Source organism: Hesperophylax consimilis, chromosome 14 (genome assembly GCF_061612785.1).
Source record: "Hesperophylax consimilis isolate HC1 chromosome 14, BYU_Hcon_1.0, whole genome shotgun sequence".
NCBI lineage: Eukaryota > Metazoa > Arthropoda > Insecta > Trichoptera > Limnephilidae > Hesperophylax > Hesperophylax consimilis.
In genome coordinates, this window is record NC_142849.1 from 22,010,282 (window position 1) to 22,028,389 (window position 18,108).

Consider the following 18,108-nt stretch of genomic DNA (forward strand, 5'->3'; position numbering starts at 1 on the left):
ATTACCGAGGACATTTCGGGGAGGATATTAACATCGTTGCGGAAAAGGGGCTACTTCGTTTGAATACTGAATTCGGAATCCCTAACTTTGTTTTCAAAGAGAACGGTATTAGCGGCGCCTCTTTGTTGAAAATGAATTATATCGGTAATCGGGAATTCAATAAAATCTAATATCGAAGAAACAGTACTAATAATGTGGTTATTACTTTTGGGGCAACCTTTTTTGTGTTCGGCATAATAAAGTCTCAATGACCAAAGAGTGTTTGCATAATGGAGCTATCGTGGAGCTAGTTTCGATGAACTTTAAAGACGGTTCCAGATCGTAATGATGACGTTATTTAAAAAAAACTGAACATTCAAAACAATAATAACAACTTCGTTCGATAAAATAACTTTAGTGACTTTGGCAGTTCCAGCTACAAGATACAGATGGTTCAAGTGTGTGTAGAGAGATCTTAGAAGTAGTAAATTTATCCGACAGATGTCGGTACATAGTATATAGTGGTAGATGGTCGCCCTTCCAAGGTGGGTATTGGTACGGGGAGTCGTGAGGTTTCAAGAAGCACAGAGATTTTAGGAGCGTAATAAGATGTTGGCCTCCAGGCTGTTCTACACACTCGTTCCTGATTATATAGTAATTAGTCTAAATAAAAACGCAGTGTTTTGTCATAATGAAGGAGTTATTATTGCAAGAATTCATACACAACGGAAATAAAGACAAGTTTTACTGTACATGCGTCCATGCTGTAAATTTTATCATTTATTTTTTTCGCAGTGTTGGGCGGATAAAATGCACCGCTTCAATTTTTCTCTTCTACAGCAATTCTTGATTCAATCAAATTCATATATCGTCTCACATGTTACTATTATTATTCTGCTATTTCAACCCTTGACATGACCCCATCAAGTACATTCTGATACTTCTTTCTTGGTGAGGACTGAGCACTCTGAACTACTCAGTTCATTTTTACATCTATTAAAGAAATATTTTTTTAATGTTGCAAAAGATTTAATGAGTTGACTTGGTCGCGGTAAAATGGAAGAAAAGGGAATATTTTTTTGTGTAACATTACTTTTGAATTTGAAAATTGTGCAATTCTCTAATTTTTCTATATGAAATACACTTATATATTTTTTTCCCTTCAAATTTAACGTAAAAAGTTAACTGTAATTTTTTTTTATCTGCGGCTAAAGTTGATCCGCGAGAAATGGTTAATAACTCCAGTGAATGTTTTATAGTGTCTTGTTGATTATTTTCGTCTGCATTTGTGTTTTCTCCTAAATTAAAAAAATAAGAATAATAAAAAAGTGTTTATCTTTAAAATCTTGAGGTAAGATCACCTACCTACTATCTGGGGCCTAGGTGTCTGTTAGTCGTTTTGACAAATTTTAAGCGTTTATTTCTCCAGGCGCCATTTGGCTCTGTATATGCATAAGATTATTGCATATACCTGTGGAAGAAGGGTCTTAGATTGATATCTGGCTATTTAGATCTGGTCAATTAAATATGTAGCTAAAGACATTCAGAGCAAATTTTCTAGTATAAATAGTGGTCTGCTTGTTTCAAACAGACTGCAAAATATAGGAATAACGGGGAAAGCTTTTCAATGGATACAAAGTTATATATCTAGTAGATTCCGATAAACAAGAATTAATGAAGCTATTAGCAATTCACTGGAAAATAACTCTGGAGTGCCACAAGGAGGTTCATTAGGGACCCTTCTCTTTATTATATACATCAAAGAACTCAATATATAGGAACCAACACAAAGGTGGGAAAATTATAAAGTTTGCATATGATACCGTTACATTATTTGAAAAAAATGATTGGAAAAACACACACCACCTCGCGAGCACCGAAATATGAAACAGTGGCTTGACAGCAATTTGCTCACATTAAACATACCAAAAACCAAATACCTAGCCAAAACGACCTCAAACACATCACCACCCCACAATACATAAAATTAACTGTTGCTTTGGAAAAAAATAACTGTTCTAGTAAGTGTGAAGCCCTCGAGTGTGTTTAAATTTATTAAATATTTAGGTGTTATATTTGACAATAACCTCACATGGAAACACCAAATTGATAATGTAGCCAAAGGAATCATTTCATTGCGGAATATTTAAAAAAACCAAACATAAAAAAATATACATATATGGACTACATAACTCAATCGTAACCTACGGCAGCATTGGATGGGGGTGTATAGGAAAAACAATCTTTAACCCCTTATTGAAGGCACATAAATCCATTTTACATGATATTATTAAGAAACCTTTCTGATATTTGAGCGATGCTCTCTTCAGGGAATTCAATGTAGGTACTTGATGTTCGACAGTGTTTTATAAAAATGATAATAATGCATGTTGATAAAAATAATAAAAAAAACAACAACATGAAAACCGTTGAACACAAACATCAGACTAGAAGTAAGGGCCGACATGACCTTTATGTTCCAACGAGCAACACAGCGACACATAAAAAAATATCGTACAACGGACCAAAAATATATAATAAAATCCCTTCACAACTGAATTGAAATCCCTTGATCCCTTCACAACTGATAATTTAAAAATGTAACCTGATAATTTATAACGAGTGCCTAATTTAATTTTGACTTTTAATTCTTCAATTTCAAATGAATAAAAACATCCTTCTAATCACCTTTGATATATTACTTTTGTATACATATTGATATATTTGGTATATTACTTAAGTTATATTAATATAATACCTATATGTATATTAATTTAGAATTTGTTATTACGTATAAAACAACATAAATTAATGTCATGATTCTTAAAACAGGCACTGCCTAGATAGAAACTAATGTTTTCCAGGCCAAATGTATTCAGGCAAGTATTGCAGCTTATTATTTTCGTTTTATTACGGGTCTTATGCACATATCCAATATCCTATAACATTATATGACCTAACATCTTACTTATAAATGTTCTGTATCAAATGTATAGTAATAAATAAAATGACCTCCGTTTTGTCCGTCGTTACCATTTTCAAAAATGTGGTTCTGCCACATACGCATTAATAATGCTCAAAAAGTTTTATTCATAGCAAATTTCAGCGACCGAAGCGAAGGGTGGGTTTTTGTGTCATTGGTGTGCGTCACTTTTCATCTTTCCTTTGTTTTAAAAATATTTTTTCTTTGAAAATGCTTTTTAGAGGTTTCTCCTTCAGGAAACAGATTATTTTTCCCTCGGTAAGGGTAGGTTACATACCAGCCTCTTTATTGGTTTTGACAACCCAGATGTCGGAAGATTTTCCGGCCTGTGTTATGGTCTTACCCTCGGGGTCGTTGAAACCCAGAAAATCAGACCAGTTTTTTCGGCGAATCACCCGCCTTTCTTATAAAAGCAGTCAATTAAGGACCCCGGAAATATCTGCCTGAAAGTGACTGCTGATATTTAAATAATTAAAAAGCCAAAATTATTTCAACTTATAATAATAATAGTAATAATTTTTATATCAGGATGTGGGGAGGTTAGTGAAATCCCACGCGTCCCATATATATACATATTTTTTGTACAATAGGTATGTGAAAAATGAAAAAAATATATGAAGAAGAATAAAATAACAACAGAGTAATTAACAACTATGTAGGACGTGGTCTTGAGTGAGCTTGGGCCCAGCGCTCATTCATTAGTGGCGTTTGGTGCTGGTAGTCTGCGGTCACGAACGTGTTGGCGGAGGCCATTAGCAGCATCCTGGCTCCAGTGACCCGGTGTCTCATCAGGCCGGCAAATCCATTTAGTCCTAATTCCGTGAACATTTTCGATGCGCTGCTGTATCTTCGGTATCCAAATATGATTCTACGTCATTATATTGAATTCGGAGTCGTTCCATCGAGCAAGTTTGATAGTGACATCGTGTCTCACGCGTATACAGGCCAGTACAGAATGCGTTGAATAGTATTTTTTTAACGGTATTGCTGCATTTTCAAAATCTGCGGGCAATCATATTAGACGCTATGCTTAGGCTTCTTCTTTGTCGTTCGATATCGCCATCCTCCGATAGGTCTTGATTAATAATGTGCCCCAAGTATTTTACGTTCGAACATGTATTTATTCTTGCCTCGTTAAGGTATACGGGGAGCATCTTACTTGTATCTGGATTTTTTCCGTGGTGGAACGCAAAGTTGAGATTGAACTAAATTGGTTCCGCCTACTCTCCATGTCAGAACTATTTATCTATCTGTCTATGAGCACTGATATTATTTCATCAACCGACAAATCGCAATTTTGATTCACAACTAATAGGAAATTAGTATGCACTGAATATTTAAGTTCACTATAGATAACGAACTTAATAATTTGAAGTATAGTATTTGTATCCATGTTCAAATATGAACTATTGCCTGTTCGTTAGAGATATTTCAAAATTTAGAAGTCCGCGAATTTAGGTACGTAAAACGAAAACAAACAAATATTTTTATTTCAGGCAACCCTAAAATCTGTTTAATTTATCATAAATATCGAATGAATGTACTCGTGTCGTGCAGTTCAATTTATTTCCCGAACGTCTCCGTCGGTAAAAAAAAGACAGCGTTCGATCACTTTTTCCGGTCGATAAAGCAGACTTCGCCGGACGCCGGCCCGCGGTGAATAATTGACATCGGCCCGAGAAAATGGCGGGAGATCTGTCAAAGGTTCATGACCCTAACGAGACGTGTCGCTCCCGCGCTGATAAATAATATAGCCAGGAAGATTCGCTAAATTACTAAATTTCCAACGTGAAACGATATTGTCGAGAAGGATTGCTAAATTATTTGATATAGTTAAGAAAGATTGCTAAATTTTCTACGTAAAATGAATGCAGATGTACCTAAATAATAATTGAATTAATTAAGAAAATTAATATTTATCTGTTATCACATATTTTACGATGACGAATTCTTTATAAAGTTCATTGATTCACTGATCACTGAAAACGTATCATATTTTAAATGAGATTTAACCGTAGTAATTACATTTTGGTTATGCATCCTGTTTAGAGATAATAATGTTCCACATTAAAACGTGCAAAAACTGTTTAATTTTAGACAAATAAATATGCAAACAACTGGCTCAATCAGTCCGTTGTCCGACGACATTCGTGAAGTTGTGTTTCATTAGCAAATACTTACCTAAGGTACCCTCATAGAGGAAGCCAGCATTTACAGTCAATGTTACTGGCCTGAGTGCCCAGAACAATCCTATACATACTTGTAGACAGCGATTTCCTTGCGAAACATCACCGAAATACAGCCAAGGCCAACGTGTTTGGTCCCACGAAGGATTTTGAAGTGGCACGTGGTTAAGTCAGTGCCATAGAGCAATGTCAGTTTTCAAATGGCAGCGATTGTTGTTGATACTTGTTACTTGAGTGATTAAATTATTTTAAACGGTGAAGTTTTATTTAGCCACGGTTTGATTTGGCGGTCGCGCGCCCAGATCTGTATTCTAGTCGGCTTTAGTTTCAGCACTTTGTCTTGCTTATTTCTACTTTTTGTTATTAGTAACAAAATAATAAGTTTGAAAAGTTTTTAAAGTGCACTGCTAGTTCAAAAAAAAATTACAACTGAAGAAACCAACATTTTAAATTTTAAATTGAACTTTCAAAAATGTTGATGAAGTCTTCTTTTCTGAATTTATATTTACACGCAATGTATCTGTGTGAGTTGATATTATATCCTACTCAACAATAGCTGCGATACCTATAACAATAAACTTGACCACACTTACTGGAAAAACGACAAAACCGATCAACATCAAATTGCTTTTTAAAATATTCTTGGTTCCTACTCAGAGATAAAGAGCTTTTTACAGGTGACAACACTAAACAGGGAAAAATTTAATTTAATTTCTAATCGTCCGAAAATATATCATTCTAATCATATGAAATCCAGTCACCATTAAAGTATTTTGTTTTGCCATGCTATAAACGAACGTTTTTAAGGGAATTCATATTTCAATATAATCGAAATTTTGACAGTTGGCCCGCCGATAGTTGATCCCCCGAACAGTTGACCCTCCAGACAAACTGAAATATCCTGAAAATTGAAAAAAAAAACTTAAGAATATCAATACTGTCGAATTTTTCAAACTTTACACTCTATCACAATCCAAAGTCACGAGCCGCCACTGATTACATATATATTTTAATATTAATTAGTGTCTCCGAAGGGGTATGCTGAGATGATATACGGCCGTAGGTATAACAAGAGTGTAAAAGAAATCCAAGAAAAACAAGAAATCCACTGTGTGAAATCTTTTGATAAGAATAATGCAATGTCACCGAAGGAGTGTGCGGTATGGAAATACCGCCGGATAGCAATATATGCAATCTGCTTGTAGTATATCGACTTTTGTTATAGCTACGGCCGTATAAACTCTATGCATACCACTTCGAGGACACTTAGTGATATTAAAATATATTTGTAAGTAGAGACACACTCTCTTCATAATTTTCCAATACGTACAGAATAAATAATAGTTAAGGGGATCAACTGTCCGAGGGATCAACTGTCGGGGGGCCAACTGTCAGGGGATCTCCTGTTATGGATTCGGAAATTGTTTGAATTGCATCACTGCAGGATTAATAAACAATGAAGTTTATTAACAATTTAACACCCTTTTTTCTACCCTCAACTGCCACTGTATATTTTATAAACTGTTGTCAAAATATTGTGAGGTAAAAAGATTACTCTGCTGTCCATTAGGTACCCTAGGCGGTGGATCCGACTACTGGAATTGCATTAATTGTATTATTTTATATGAGTACGTAATTACATTAAATGCGAATGCGCAGAAAATGCATTTTACAGAAAAACCTGTATTTATTAAAAAAGTGTTTTTGGAAAAATTATAAAAAATCTTTTGTGATTATTGACTAAATAATTTCATGAGTAAGGAAGTCAAGAGACATTCACCATTATTTTACAAGCAATTTATTATTAATGTGAAACCCCACAAGAGTTCCAACTGCTTCCAACCGTCTGAAGCCGGTGACTATGGCATCCCCAATTGGGGTATATTGTGAGGCTTAAGGTAGTAGGGAGGGGGGAGATGAGGGAGAGGAAAGTGATTAATAACTGATTTTTCAGATCTGTTCACCAAATACGGCTAAATCCATTCCATGCAACGTTTCAATTCTGAATATATTGTTATAGAGTCTTACACCCTGGCGATACTGAGAGTATCTTCCACTTTGAAACGTGCCGCAAATAAAATAAATTATTTATAAAATATAAATTTACTCTTTGTGCTTTGACATAAAAAACATGATTTAAAAACAGTATTTTCCTAGTATTTAGTGGTGGCTGCTTTTTCAAACTTTTATTGATTCTAAATAGTTTAAACCAATCAGTAATGTTTTTGAAATGAATTTTTAAATATATTTATTTTACGTGATAATTATTCAAATAGAGTATCTTTGTGTTACAGGTTTCATGAATGAGTTAATTACAAGACCCGAATACAAGTAATCGTTGATATGATCTCAAACAACACAAGCAATAAATTTCCGACGAGTAAAATACTCATTTCGATTATTCGCAGCTAAATTTAAACGCCACTTCATCGTTTCGTTGTTGTCTCGTATCTACTTTTTATTTTGCCTCGGAGCAGGATATTAAAGACAGATATTGCCTTTCTGCACTTGAAGCCGGCATTAATAAATAATAGAAGAATGAAGTCCACCTTTCTTCATTATTCTTGTGCATACAAAACGTCGGAAAAATCTGTAAAAGTTCGAGAAAAGCGAGCTCCATATAATGTTTAATTTTACGACATCTGTCGAGAAAATTAACGCCGTTGAGATAAATATTAATTTATGAGGGGAATCAGTAAAATTATCGTATTCTGCTTCAATCAATATGCACAAACAAATGATTAAAAGAACACTGTTTAAACTTAATTAATACAAAGAAATGATAAAGTTGTCGAAATCCGCTTCTCGCTTAATACGGATTTTTTATATAACACTTAGGACGGGTTGTTTCGGAGAATTTGAACAATTCATCAAATTTCAACGTTCATTTTCGGGTTCTCTGAAAGACTTATTCAAGTTCTGTTTTTATATCATTGTAGGCTAGTTGCTTGACAAAACTGAAATAAAAACAGAACTTGAAAAAATCTTTCACAGAACTTGAAAATGAACGTTGAAATTTGATGAATTGTTCAGATTCTCCGAAACAACCCGTCCTTAGTTAGTGGCATACAGGGGAGGTGGAAAAACATGTACAGAATAGATTATTAGGTTTTCAGTTTGGGTTAATTAAATACTTTACCAACCTTCTAACTTTACTCAGATCATACTAACAAGAAACAAATACACAGTCTAACCGTTAAAATTCGTTTTTTTTAAATTTATTTATTTTTTATTTTTTATTTTTTATAAATTCAATAATATTGTTATTGGGTTTATAAAAACAGTTTATTTTTAAACAAGTTCTGCTGTGTAATTATTATTACGCGTGACAGCTGTTTCGCCCTCTGAAGGCATTATCAAACAGTTTGATAATGCCTTCAGAGGGCGAAACAGCTGTCACGCGTAATAATAATTACACAGCAGAACTTATTTAAAAATAATCTGTTTTTATAAACCCAATAACAATATTCTTGGATATATAAAAACTAAAAAATTTAAATGGAGTTCTACAAATTAAACTTAATAACAATAAAAAAAGTTAAAATTCGTGAAATTTTGAACTTCGATTGAGAAAAAAACGGGATTTTAATGCACATTTTACCCTCGACATAAATTGTTTTTTAATCTAGTAATTATTTTGAAACCAAGTGATATAAAAAAAATCATTTTAAGCTTCTGTGGAATTTGGCAACATTACCCAAGATACAATTATTTACGTCCTGGGAGATGAAAAGATATGCATTTAAATTAATATTTGGTAAAAAATTAATTATGAACGGAATTAGTCGTTAGAATGAACAACATGCAATCTTCATAACATGATGTGACGTTCCCTGGAAGATCCAAAGTATTAAAATTATGAAAAAAACCCCACATAGGAATCTGTTTTATGTTTTTATTAATTTATTTACTTTTTATACGGCCATGGGGTTTTAACATTCAGTACATGAAATTGTTATAAAGTTAGTAATAAAAAATACTCAAGAATAATAATAATCCGCCCAACTCCAGTAAAATATTGGCAGTATTTACCCAACACTGGCCGCTAGATGCGCCAATGTAGCTCATTGAGATTCCTTCCAGACAATGGCCGCAAATAAGGGAATTTAAATAGTTCTTGGTGGCGGTGTTTTTCGCTTTCTTATTTGTATTGTGATCAATTGATCAATCAATTTGTATTGATAAACAATAAAGTGAAATAAAAAATTAGGTTGTATGTGGGTTTTCTAATATTATTTTTTTAAATTGTCCTTTTTATTAATTTATTAACCTAAGATAAAGAAAATTTTCACATAAAATCCATTTAAATGTATGAAAAATAATCAACCCTCAGAATGCCTGGCAAATGCCAGAAGTTGGAGGTATTGTCTCTATTCTAGGGGTATTGGAATTTCATAATAAACAATGGTTGCATACAATAATTAGTTTTAAGTTGGTATAAAATAAAAAAAATCTTAAATTATCAGAAATAATATTTTGACATGAAAAACTCCTTTGGGTTTATTTTAAACATCGAATTAGATGTGTTAAAAATGTAGGCAAAAAATTTTCCGGCTTGTTTATTTATTTTTTTTAAACGGTGACATTGAAATATGATATTACGAATAGTTTGTCGAGTATTGAAAAGGCTCAGAAGTTCGCCACAATCGAGCTTTTTAAATAATAGACGTATTAGCTTCACTTTATAAACTGCCCTAACGCTGAACGGATTTTTATAAACCTTTCAAGATTCAACCAAAAAATTTCAAGAAAACCTCCGTGGCTCACTAGGCTACTTAGCTACGAACTTAGATATATAAAGCTTAAAACGCACTTCTTCTGGTGCCTGAGGAAGCGCCAGAAGAAGTGCGAGGACAGAGGTTAACTCTCATCAGGGCAGTCTTTACCTTGCAGATTTCTGCAAATTTATTCATATCTGTCACGTAAGTTTCTGTTTCGGAGTCTTGAGTCTTGAGGTCTCGAGTCTTCTGGTGATTGAGGAGGCATCAGAAGAAGCGTGAAAACAGAGGTTGACTCTCATCAGGTCAGTATTTAACCTTGCAGATTGCTGGAAATTTATTCGTATCTGTCTTGAGTCTTGAATTTTTCCTCTGCTACGTCTTTCATAAGGTAAGTTTAAGTGCTCCAAAGTTAAGATCTTCCTGGTGTAGGTTACATGGAATAATAGGTATTTTTCTGCTGGAAATTTATTCGTATCTGTCTTGAGTCTTGAATTCTTCCTCTGCTACGTCTTTCATAAGGTAAGTTTAAGTGCTCCAAAGTTAAGATTTTCCTGGTGTAGGTTACATGGAATAATAGGTATTTTTCGTTGAAGAATATATTTTTCGCAACGTATTTTGCAAAGGCGCCAAAACTATATTTTAACCTTTCTAGGAGACCCCACATTCGGGTGGAAGTGTTATTGTTAGTGGGCTGAAAACTACCTGGGCGGAACCTACCTAATACCATTGGTCCTAAAACCATCAGTGAAAATCGAGCGGACTAGGATATTCCGGTTTAAGAGGGGTTTTTAAAATCGATAATAAATTATTTAAAAATGATTTCGAAACCACACATTTTGTGTGACAATCTGTCGTTTATGAGATTACCCCATTCTTGCGTAATTCAAAACGTCGAAAAACCTTTGATTGGACGGTAAAAATGAACTCACTATAATGTCACATTTAAAGACATCTGTTAGAAAAATCAACATCGTTGAGATAAATAATATCTTCTATGAATAAGGGAACAGACCTTTTCATCAAGATTTCCTTGAATTCCTTGCGGGGTTTTTGAATTATTACTGCTTGCGCTCGGAACATTTCTTAGCAAATTGGAAATTATTTATTTATAATGGGAACATAAAGCCTGATACGTTATGTTAGTGTTTTTATAGAAGGTAGAGATACTCGTCTTCTTTACGTGAAATATAAATAGATTCCAGGGGCGTGCCGTGAGCTTTTACCTTTATCGTAATTTTTCACTCCAACTGATATTTGTTACAACATTAAAAATTAAAGTATAAAGATTTAAAATAAACCTTTTTTAAATAGTTATCTTCATAAATTGAGCCCTTGCCCGGAAAACGTTCTATTCAACAACATTATTATATTGAGAAAAAAGGATGGCCAGTTATCACAAAAAATCAATATACGCATTTTAGTATTGTAATGTAGAGGTGGAGCAAAAGTAATCACCCTATTGGAAAACGCAATAACTTTTGTAAATGACGCCAAATGTCAATTCGGTTTTAACATTGAAATAGATCGACGCAGTTTTCTGATTTTCAGATGAATTTAACATTGAAATAAATCGAAATAGATAAACGCAGAATACAAATCAACAAGACATAAATCGAGTTACTTCGCAAGAACGCGGAATAACAAGCAGTACCAAATTTTATCAGAAAAAAAATTACAGCAAAAGAACGCCGGGTGATTACTCTTGCCCCACCCTGTAGAAATTAACCTCACCTCAAACTAAATGTTACGAATAGGTTTTACAAAAAAGTTACGCCAGTGGGATAAATAATTTTAATTGTGATGATTTTGGTACAAAAATTCCTCAGCCCAGAAAAAAAATCTGCTCTTGTAATAAATATTTAAAAATACTAAATATTTAAAAAATTAAGTTTTACTACGCTAGACAACCCTCTCTAGTTCATATTGAATTAACGGATAGGTACCAAATCAATTAAAATAATCGTATGAGCATTAAAAACAAAACAAGTTATTATTTCATGTTGCAATATAATGTCACAAGTTCTTTTAAATTATAATGTAGTTTTTTGAGATTTCCACAATATTAGAACTGATTTGATTTTTATTGCAACGTTCTGAAAGAGGTATCATGGCTTAACTGTAAAAATCTATATTCACCCATATCAGAAAATTTCACGACAGCAATATGAAACTGCCCTAATAACTGAGAATAATATTCGAAACACTGGAAACAAAGCAAAGGCAAAAATGGTAAAAACTTCAAATCGGTAGAATTCTATTTCATAATTTCGCCAAGTACGTCCTTGGAAGTTTCTTATCGTTTCGAATTTAAAATTCCCGGTAGCGGGTAGTTCGTGCCGTGTTTTTTATGACGCAATTACACAATTTAAACCCGCGAACATTGTGAAATAAAGGGGGTGGCAGTAATCAAAACTAACTGCTTTTTGCATTGCATGTCTGAAATTGGCGGGGCACTGAGCGCTGGGCGCCCGATTGTGCAAATTAACGAGACGAATCGTTGGGATGAAATGCTTGTTAATTAATAAATGGGTGTATTAAGCCAAATTTAAAAGTTAACCTGACGTAAAATATGGCAATATGCGTTTTAACAATCTATGTAGAATACACCACAATAATCAAACATAATGTTTCGGTCTGGATAAAAACAAAATATACTCGGCAAAAGGTAAAAATATATCACAATAACATTAAAAATTATTTTTTAATTTTTTTCTGATTATATTTTATAATATTCTTTAGCAAGATAATACAAACAATTCACAAAAAATCAAGAACATTTGAGCACAGATTTTCCTAGTGAGATGTTCACAAAACACTACACCTAATAGTCATGTAATCATTTACAGCCTATTTACTCTCATATTTGTAGTCTTTTGGTATTTGGCAGTGTATCCTTACTGCATACTCCTTCAGGGACACGATGTTATTTTTTGCAAAAATATTAGTACGCCGTATTTCCTTTTAAGACATTTGCAGATTTAAGTAGGTATATTTTAGACGTTTGCAGATATAAGTAGACTTTTATTTTATCCGCTCCACTTACCCCTTATTATCAAGAGACCCCTTGATCAAGAGTCAGGACACCAATAATAACATATGTAATTTACTAAAAATACAATAATAATAGAAATCATAAATTAAGGCATTTACACACTATGTTGCAATGACTGTCTGAAGCTCTACATAGGTAAAGCAATTAAATATGTACATATTAGAACCACGAAACACTACTTAACCCCTAAAGCTTCTGAAATTTTGTAATACACTTCTCAAATGTCAGAATACAGTTTCGGAGGACAGTGTTTTCGCATTTCGTTTCATTACAGAAAAATTAGATTTTTTTTTTACATATTTCAAAATATAATTCTGTTTTTGAAAGTATATGAAAGATTCTTCCAGACTTTAGTTTAAAAAATCGACATATGCAATCAAAAATATTAACATTTTGAATGTAAGATAAAGATATAGTTTTAAATCTCTTAGCGGTGCTTGTTATCGTGTAAACTGTGATTATTACTTTAAACGAAACTAAAAAAATATATTTATTTGGACAAAAGCATTATAAAAGTTATTTAGTTTTCACTTTTTTCGTTTAGTATAAAAATTTCATTTTAAATATTTGCAAACCTTGACAAACATATTTCGAATGCTGCATATTGTTCAAATTGTTTGGGAGCGTTCATGACAAATTATTGAATACAAACTGAAAGCGCGGTATTCTCTATTTCAAACCCCGTTTAAATCATATTCCTCACCGTATTGCAAAATAAAATAGCATACCATTTATAAGACCGTGTCAGGCTGGGAGATATATCTCCAAAAAAGATTCTACGGTTGTTTTCAGTCTGTGAATAATATCTGCCAAAATTGCCCAAGGAGAGATGTTTAAATAACAGAAATTTTTCAGAGTTTAAAAAACATCTCATTTCCACCTATCAATATGGGGCAGAGGCTAAATAAATTGAATAATCAATTAAATTTATGTCATAATCCTATTCAAGACATATTTTCCAGTAAACCGCTTTATTCTCCCCGTAATATCCTAAATTATCCCTTCCCCTATGTTGACCTCTCACTTCAACATTGAAATATTTAAGATTATCTGTCAGTATTTTGTATCTAATGTTAGTTTTATTTTTATTCTCGTAAAGAAGGAAGGGCACTTCCGAGACCGGCAGAGCAATGTATTAAAATGAAATGGTTTAAAACAAATGTAATTATTTATATTGTAATAATTTATTTGTTTACAATGCCGTAAAAGCTTTTAGATGATTGCTGCCTTTAAATTTAACCACTGGAGCGATTTTTGGCGTATTATGCCAAGTTCGCAAAAAGTTTTGAGTGATCGCTTGTCATGTTGTCCCATATTTATATTATAGAACCTAAAAATATGGGATAATCGGCGAAATCTAGGTGGATTTGTTGGCTTTAAGCCGCAGAAAGCAATTTCATATGTTTCATTATTAATATTTTGAGCAAAGGGTTTAATTAAATAATATGAGACATGTATTTATATGACACTAGTCGCAATGATACTCAATTGTTTTTTAATCTTTATGAGAGTCGGAGGTAGTTTCAAGTGCATTTTGCAGTGAAATAATTAATGCATTTCGACCCGCGCCGTTGGCGTGATGTAACCCACAATCATAAGGAAGGGCAGGTAGTAATATATCAGAGTCTAAGCCTGTTTTCTGGTTTATGTGTGGCCCTCCTAACCCGTACCAGTAAAGCTAGAACACGCTATAATTGAAATGTTTTCAATGAAAATGCATAAATTGCAAAGAGGAATTTCAGTGTCACAAAGAAGTAAGTCACCACACAGACGTCTTTAATTGTGTAATTTCCTTACATTTTTCTTCCAGACATAGTCTACGAGTCTTTGTCTAGATGTGAGTAAAATTTTGAAATTCAAATAAGCATAATTCTCATATTTTCAGTAAAATAAAGAATAATATAAAGAACAGTATAAAGAATTTATTCCGCCGTTCTTTCAATGGTTGGTGATGTAATGGTCAGCGTAGATGTCTTCCAAGCAATCGACCGGTGTTATATTCTCTGCCGTAAATTTTAATTTTAAATTTGAATGTTTTTATATTTTGCTTAAATACGTATTAAAAAAATATATTCCTTTTATTTTCAGGGGTTGCACTGTTATAATATAAATAAAACTGAAGAGAAAATCAATGGTGATTGAACGAATTTAATATAAAACTGATGTCACCAAATTACGAGTATATATATATTTAAGACTCGTGGTCAAGAAAGATTTTCGATGTTTGAAAGTGTTCGATCATTTTCACATGACGTGAGATAAAGTTGATATAACTTCGGGCATACAGAGGCACCCAAAACACACTTCTATTCGCTTGTCTATGCATTAAAAAATAAATAGCTTTTGTACCCCTCTAATGTAATATAGGGTTTTCCAATAAGAGGTGTTATTTTGATATTCAATCGTAAAAGATCAATGGTTTTGTTGCTTGTGTTGCACGTAGCGCCGTCTTGTTGAAAGTAAACGTTGACCAGATCAATACCATCCAATTCCGGCCATAAAAAATCATTAATCATCTCTTGATAGCGCAATTTATTCACCGTAACTGTTGCTTCAGCCTCATTTTCGAAAACGTAAGGTCTAATGACTCCGCCGGACCATAAACCGCCCCAAACAGTCACATGTTGAGAATAGAGAGGCTTTTCAACAATAACTCTTAGGTTTTCAGAGCCCCAGATGCGACAATTTTGCTTGTTGACAAAGCCACCGAGGTGGAAATGGGCCTCATCACTCAAGATGATTTACATTTGATTCACTCAAGTGAATTTTAATAATTTTAATGCGTTGTTGAAGCGTGTATCTTTCCATTTTTATTAATGGCGTAGTTCTACGTTGCCCCATGTTTATTTTTTATGGTTCCTTATGTGATTGCCAGTGGCAAAATACAATAGTAGCTGTTTAAAGATGATAAGATACTTATTTTGGCCTTTACACCGACATTCCGTAAAAATAAACTTTTATTGGTGGCTACGTATAGTAAAAATAGTCGTCTTACCTGAACTGCTGACCTCCTCTAGCGGCTGAAACTGGAAGCTCGCCTTGAAGCCTTGGCCCGGAAACTCCGAATTGGCTATGAACTCTATGCAGAGGTCCGAGCCCGTTGATAGAACTTCCATCTCTGCGAAATTAAAGTAAATATTGCAAGTGAAGTGGAAGCGTAACTGTAATGGGAATGTTGGATAATGACTGCCACTTGAAACATCGTTCATTTTTGCTTGTTATTATGTACTCTGGCATGTTTCTGTGAACAATTGCGGAAAACTTTAATGATGTTTGAAAATAAAATCATATTGAAATTCATTTGCCCATTAATAACCATTCTATTACACGGAATAAACGAGAAAAATAAATGGCAGAGATAGAATAATAGGCAGATACTTACGCACGAATAAAACATTGACAAATAGGATATAAATATGCAGGAAGATAATGTTAAGTCGTGGCGTGAACGAGGATGCAAAAGATTCCATGATATAATACTAAAAGAAATTGTTATTAGGTTTCTGGAAACAAATTTATATGCTGATATTCAGGTACTTAAATTAAATTCAAAACCTAATAATCCAAATTTTGGCTTAAAGAAAAATATTCAGAGTGGTTTGATTTGAAATTTTCACCGCCAAATGTATTATAGTGATTTATTTTTGAGGTATTATGCCGTGTTGCGCTACCTCCTTCTTCAGCCAACCTTTCGGACAGTATTACAGTATCCATAATCAGGGCGAATGTGACAAATGTTTTAGTTTTATATATTATGGTGATGAAGATACTTTCACTACCTCTTGCCTCACAACCAATTATTGGGGATATAGGATAGAGTCCATTTCACACTGGGTCGGGTCAGTTGGGAACATAGCGCTGTACTTACATATCAATTATTTGAACGAAATTATAGTTCAGATTTTTAGTTTTATTCTGCTTTTCAACACTTAGTTTGGCTTAAGCAGCTAAGCTGTGATTAGCAGATCATATAAAATGATATATAATTCTACCATACACTCATAGAATCTCACGCTTTTCATAAAGGGATTGGGCTCGAAAAAGGTAGTGATTTAGTCTGATTAAACCTTGATAGTAAATAGTGATATATTATAATTCGAGATCCAGAGAATTTACAAAATTTGATCGCCGTACAGTAATTATTTTTAATAAGTTTTTTATATGTTTTACCCACCAGATTACCGATTCTGTCTGGATTGAATGGAAATATAAAATCCAATCTCGAATAACATATAATACAAAAGAACAGAAGATATGCTATTTGGGCTTGTTTGTAAAGTATTATTTCCAAAAGTATGAAAATATTTGCTTAAATTTCATTGACAGATTTGTGTTTGACTATCTTTACGAAATTCAAATTGATGGTGATATACGATTTTAAGAAAGTTTTTTATAAAAGGGACAACCCGCGTGCTAAATGATCTAGAACACAGATACCCAAGTTGTCTATATGGATCCCTAGGGGTTGATATCGGCTGGCTGGGGATCGATTTCAGCAAGAAAAAAATTTGGGGGTCCACGAGATTCAAATGGGGGTACATAAGAGCGGACCCCCATTTAACTCAAATCAACATTTAGGAGTTCCGTAAATGACACAATAAACCAAATAAAAACACAAATATAATAGACTGAGCAATTATTTATTTGATATTTGTATTTTTATATTTCGTAAAGTTGTTAATTGAGGTATATAAATAGAGACTACGTTCCCTTTCTCGTCAGAATTAATATATTCAAGCAAAACATTGGACATTGGAAGCAGCGAATTTTCCTAGTTTCCCAACTTGTTTTTGAAAAACGTCCAGGGTAATAATGACGTTCAAAATTTAAATGCACTTCACACAGACTTCAAAACTAAGTTTGAGGACATTTTGACTATGGAAATGGAACGTTGAAGAATCGGATATTATGTGACAAGAAAAACTGACTGGAATGAGCACTGACAAAGAAATTAAGGGGCAGTTCTGTAGGGCCAGCTACAGAAAGAAATTCCCGTTGCTTATCCTGCTCCATTTTCATTTGGTGTAATACCTCACAAAGGCGCCCCTGTCTGCACAATGCAAAGACAGAGGAAATATACCGCCACCTGGTTGATGGACAGGCAACGGAAGGGAATCTTCTTACGAAAAAGAGAAATGATTACCACATGGGACGTTAATAGTTTTAGAAAAATTCAATATTCGGCAG

General features: G+C 33.4%; 1 protein-coding gene across 1 annotated transcript in view; it reads right to left on the reverse strand.

The window, feature by feature from the left end:
* LOC149418059 (suppressor of lurcher protein 1-like) overlaps positions 1-18,108 on the reverse strand; it is a 346,086-nt gene that overhangs the window by 35,523 nt on the left and 292,455 nt on the right. Inside the window, exon 9 of the mRNA XM_089639636.1 lies at positions 15,917-16,039. Coding sequence (XP_089495762.1) covers positions 15,917-16,039 — 123 coding nt within the window. The remainder of the gene's footprint in view (positions 1-15,916; positions 16,040-18,108) is intronic.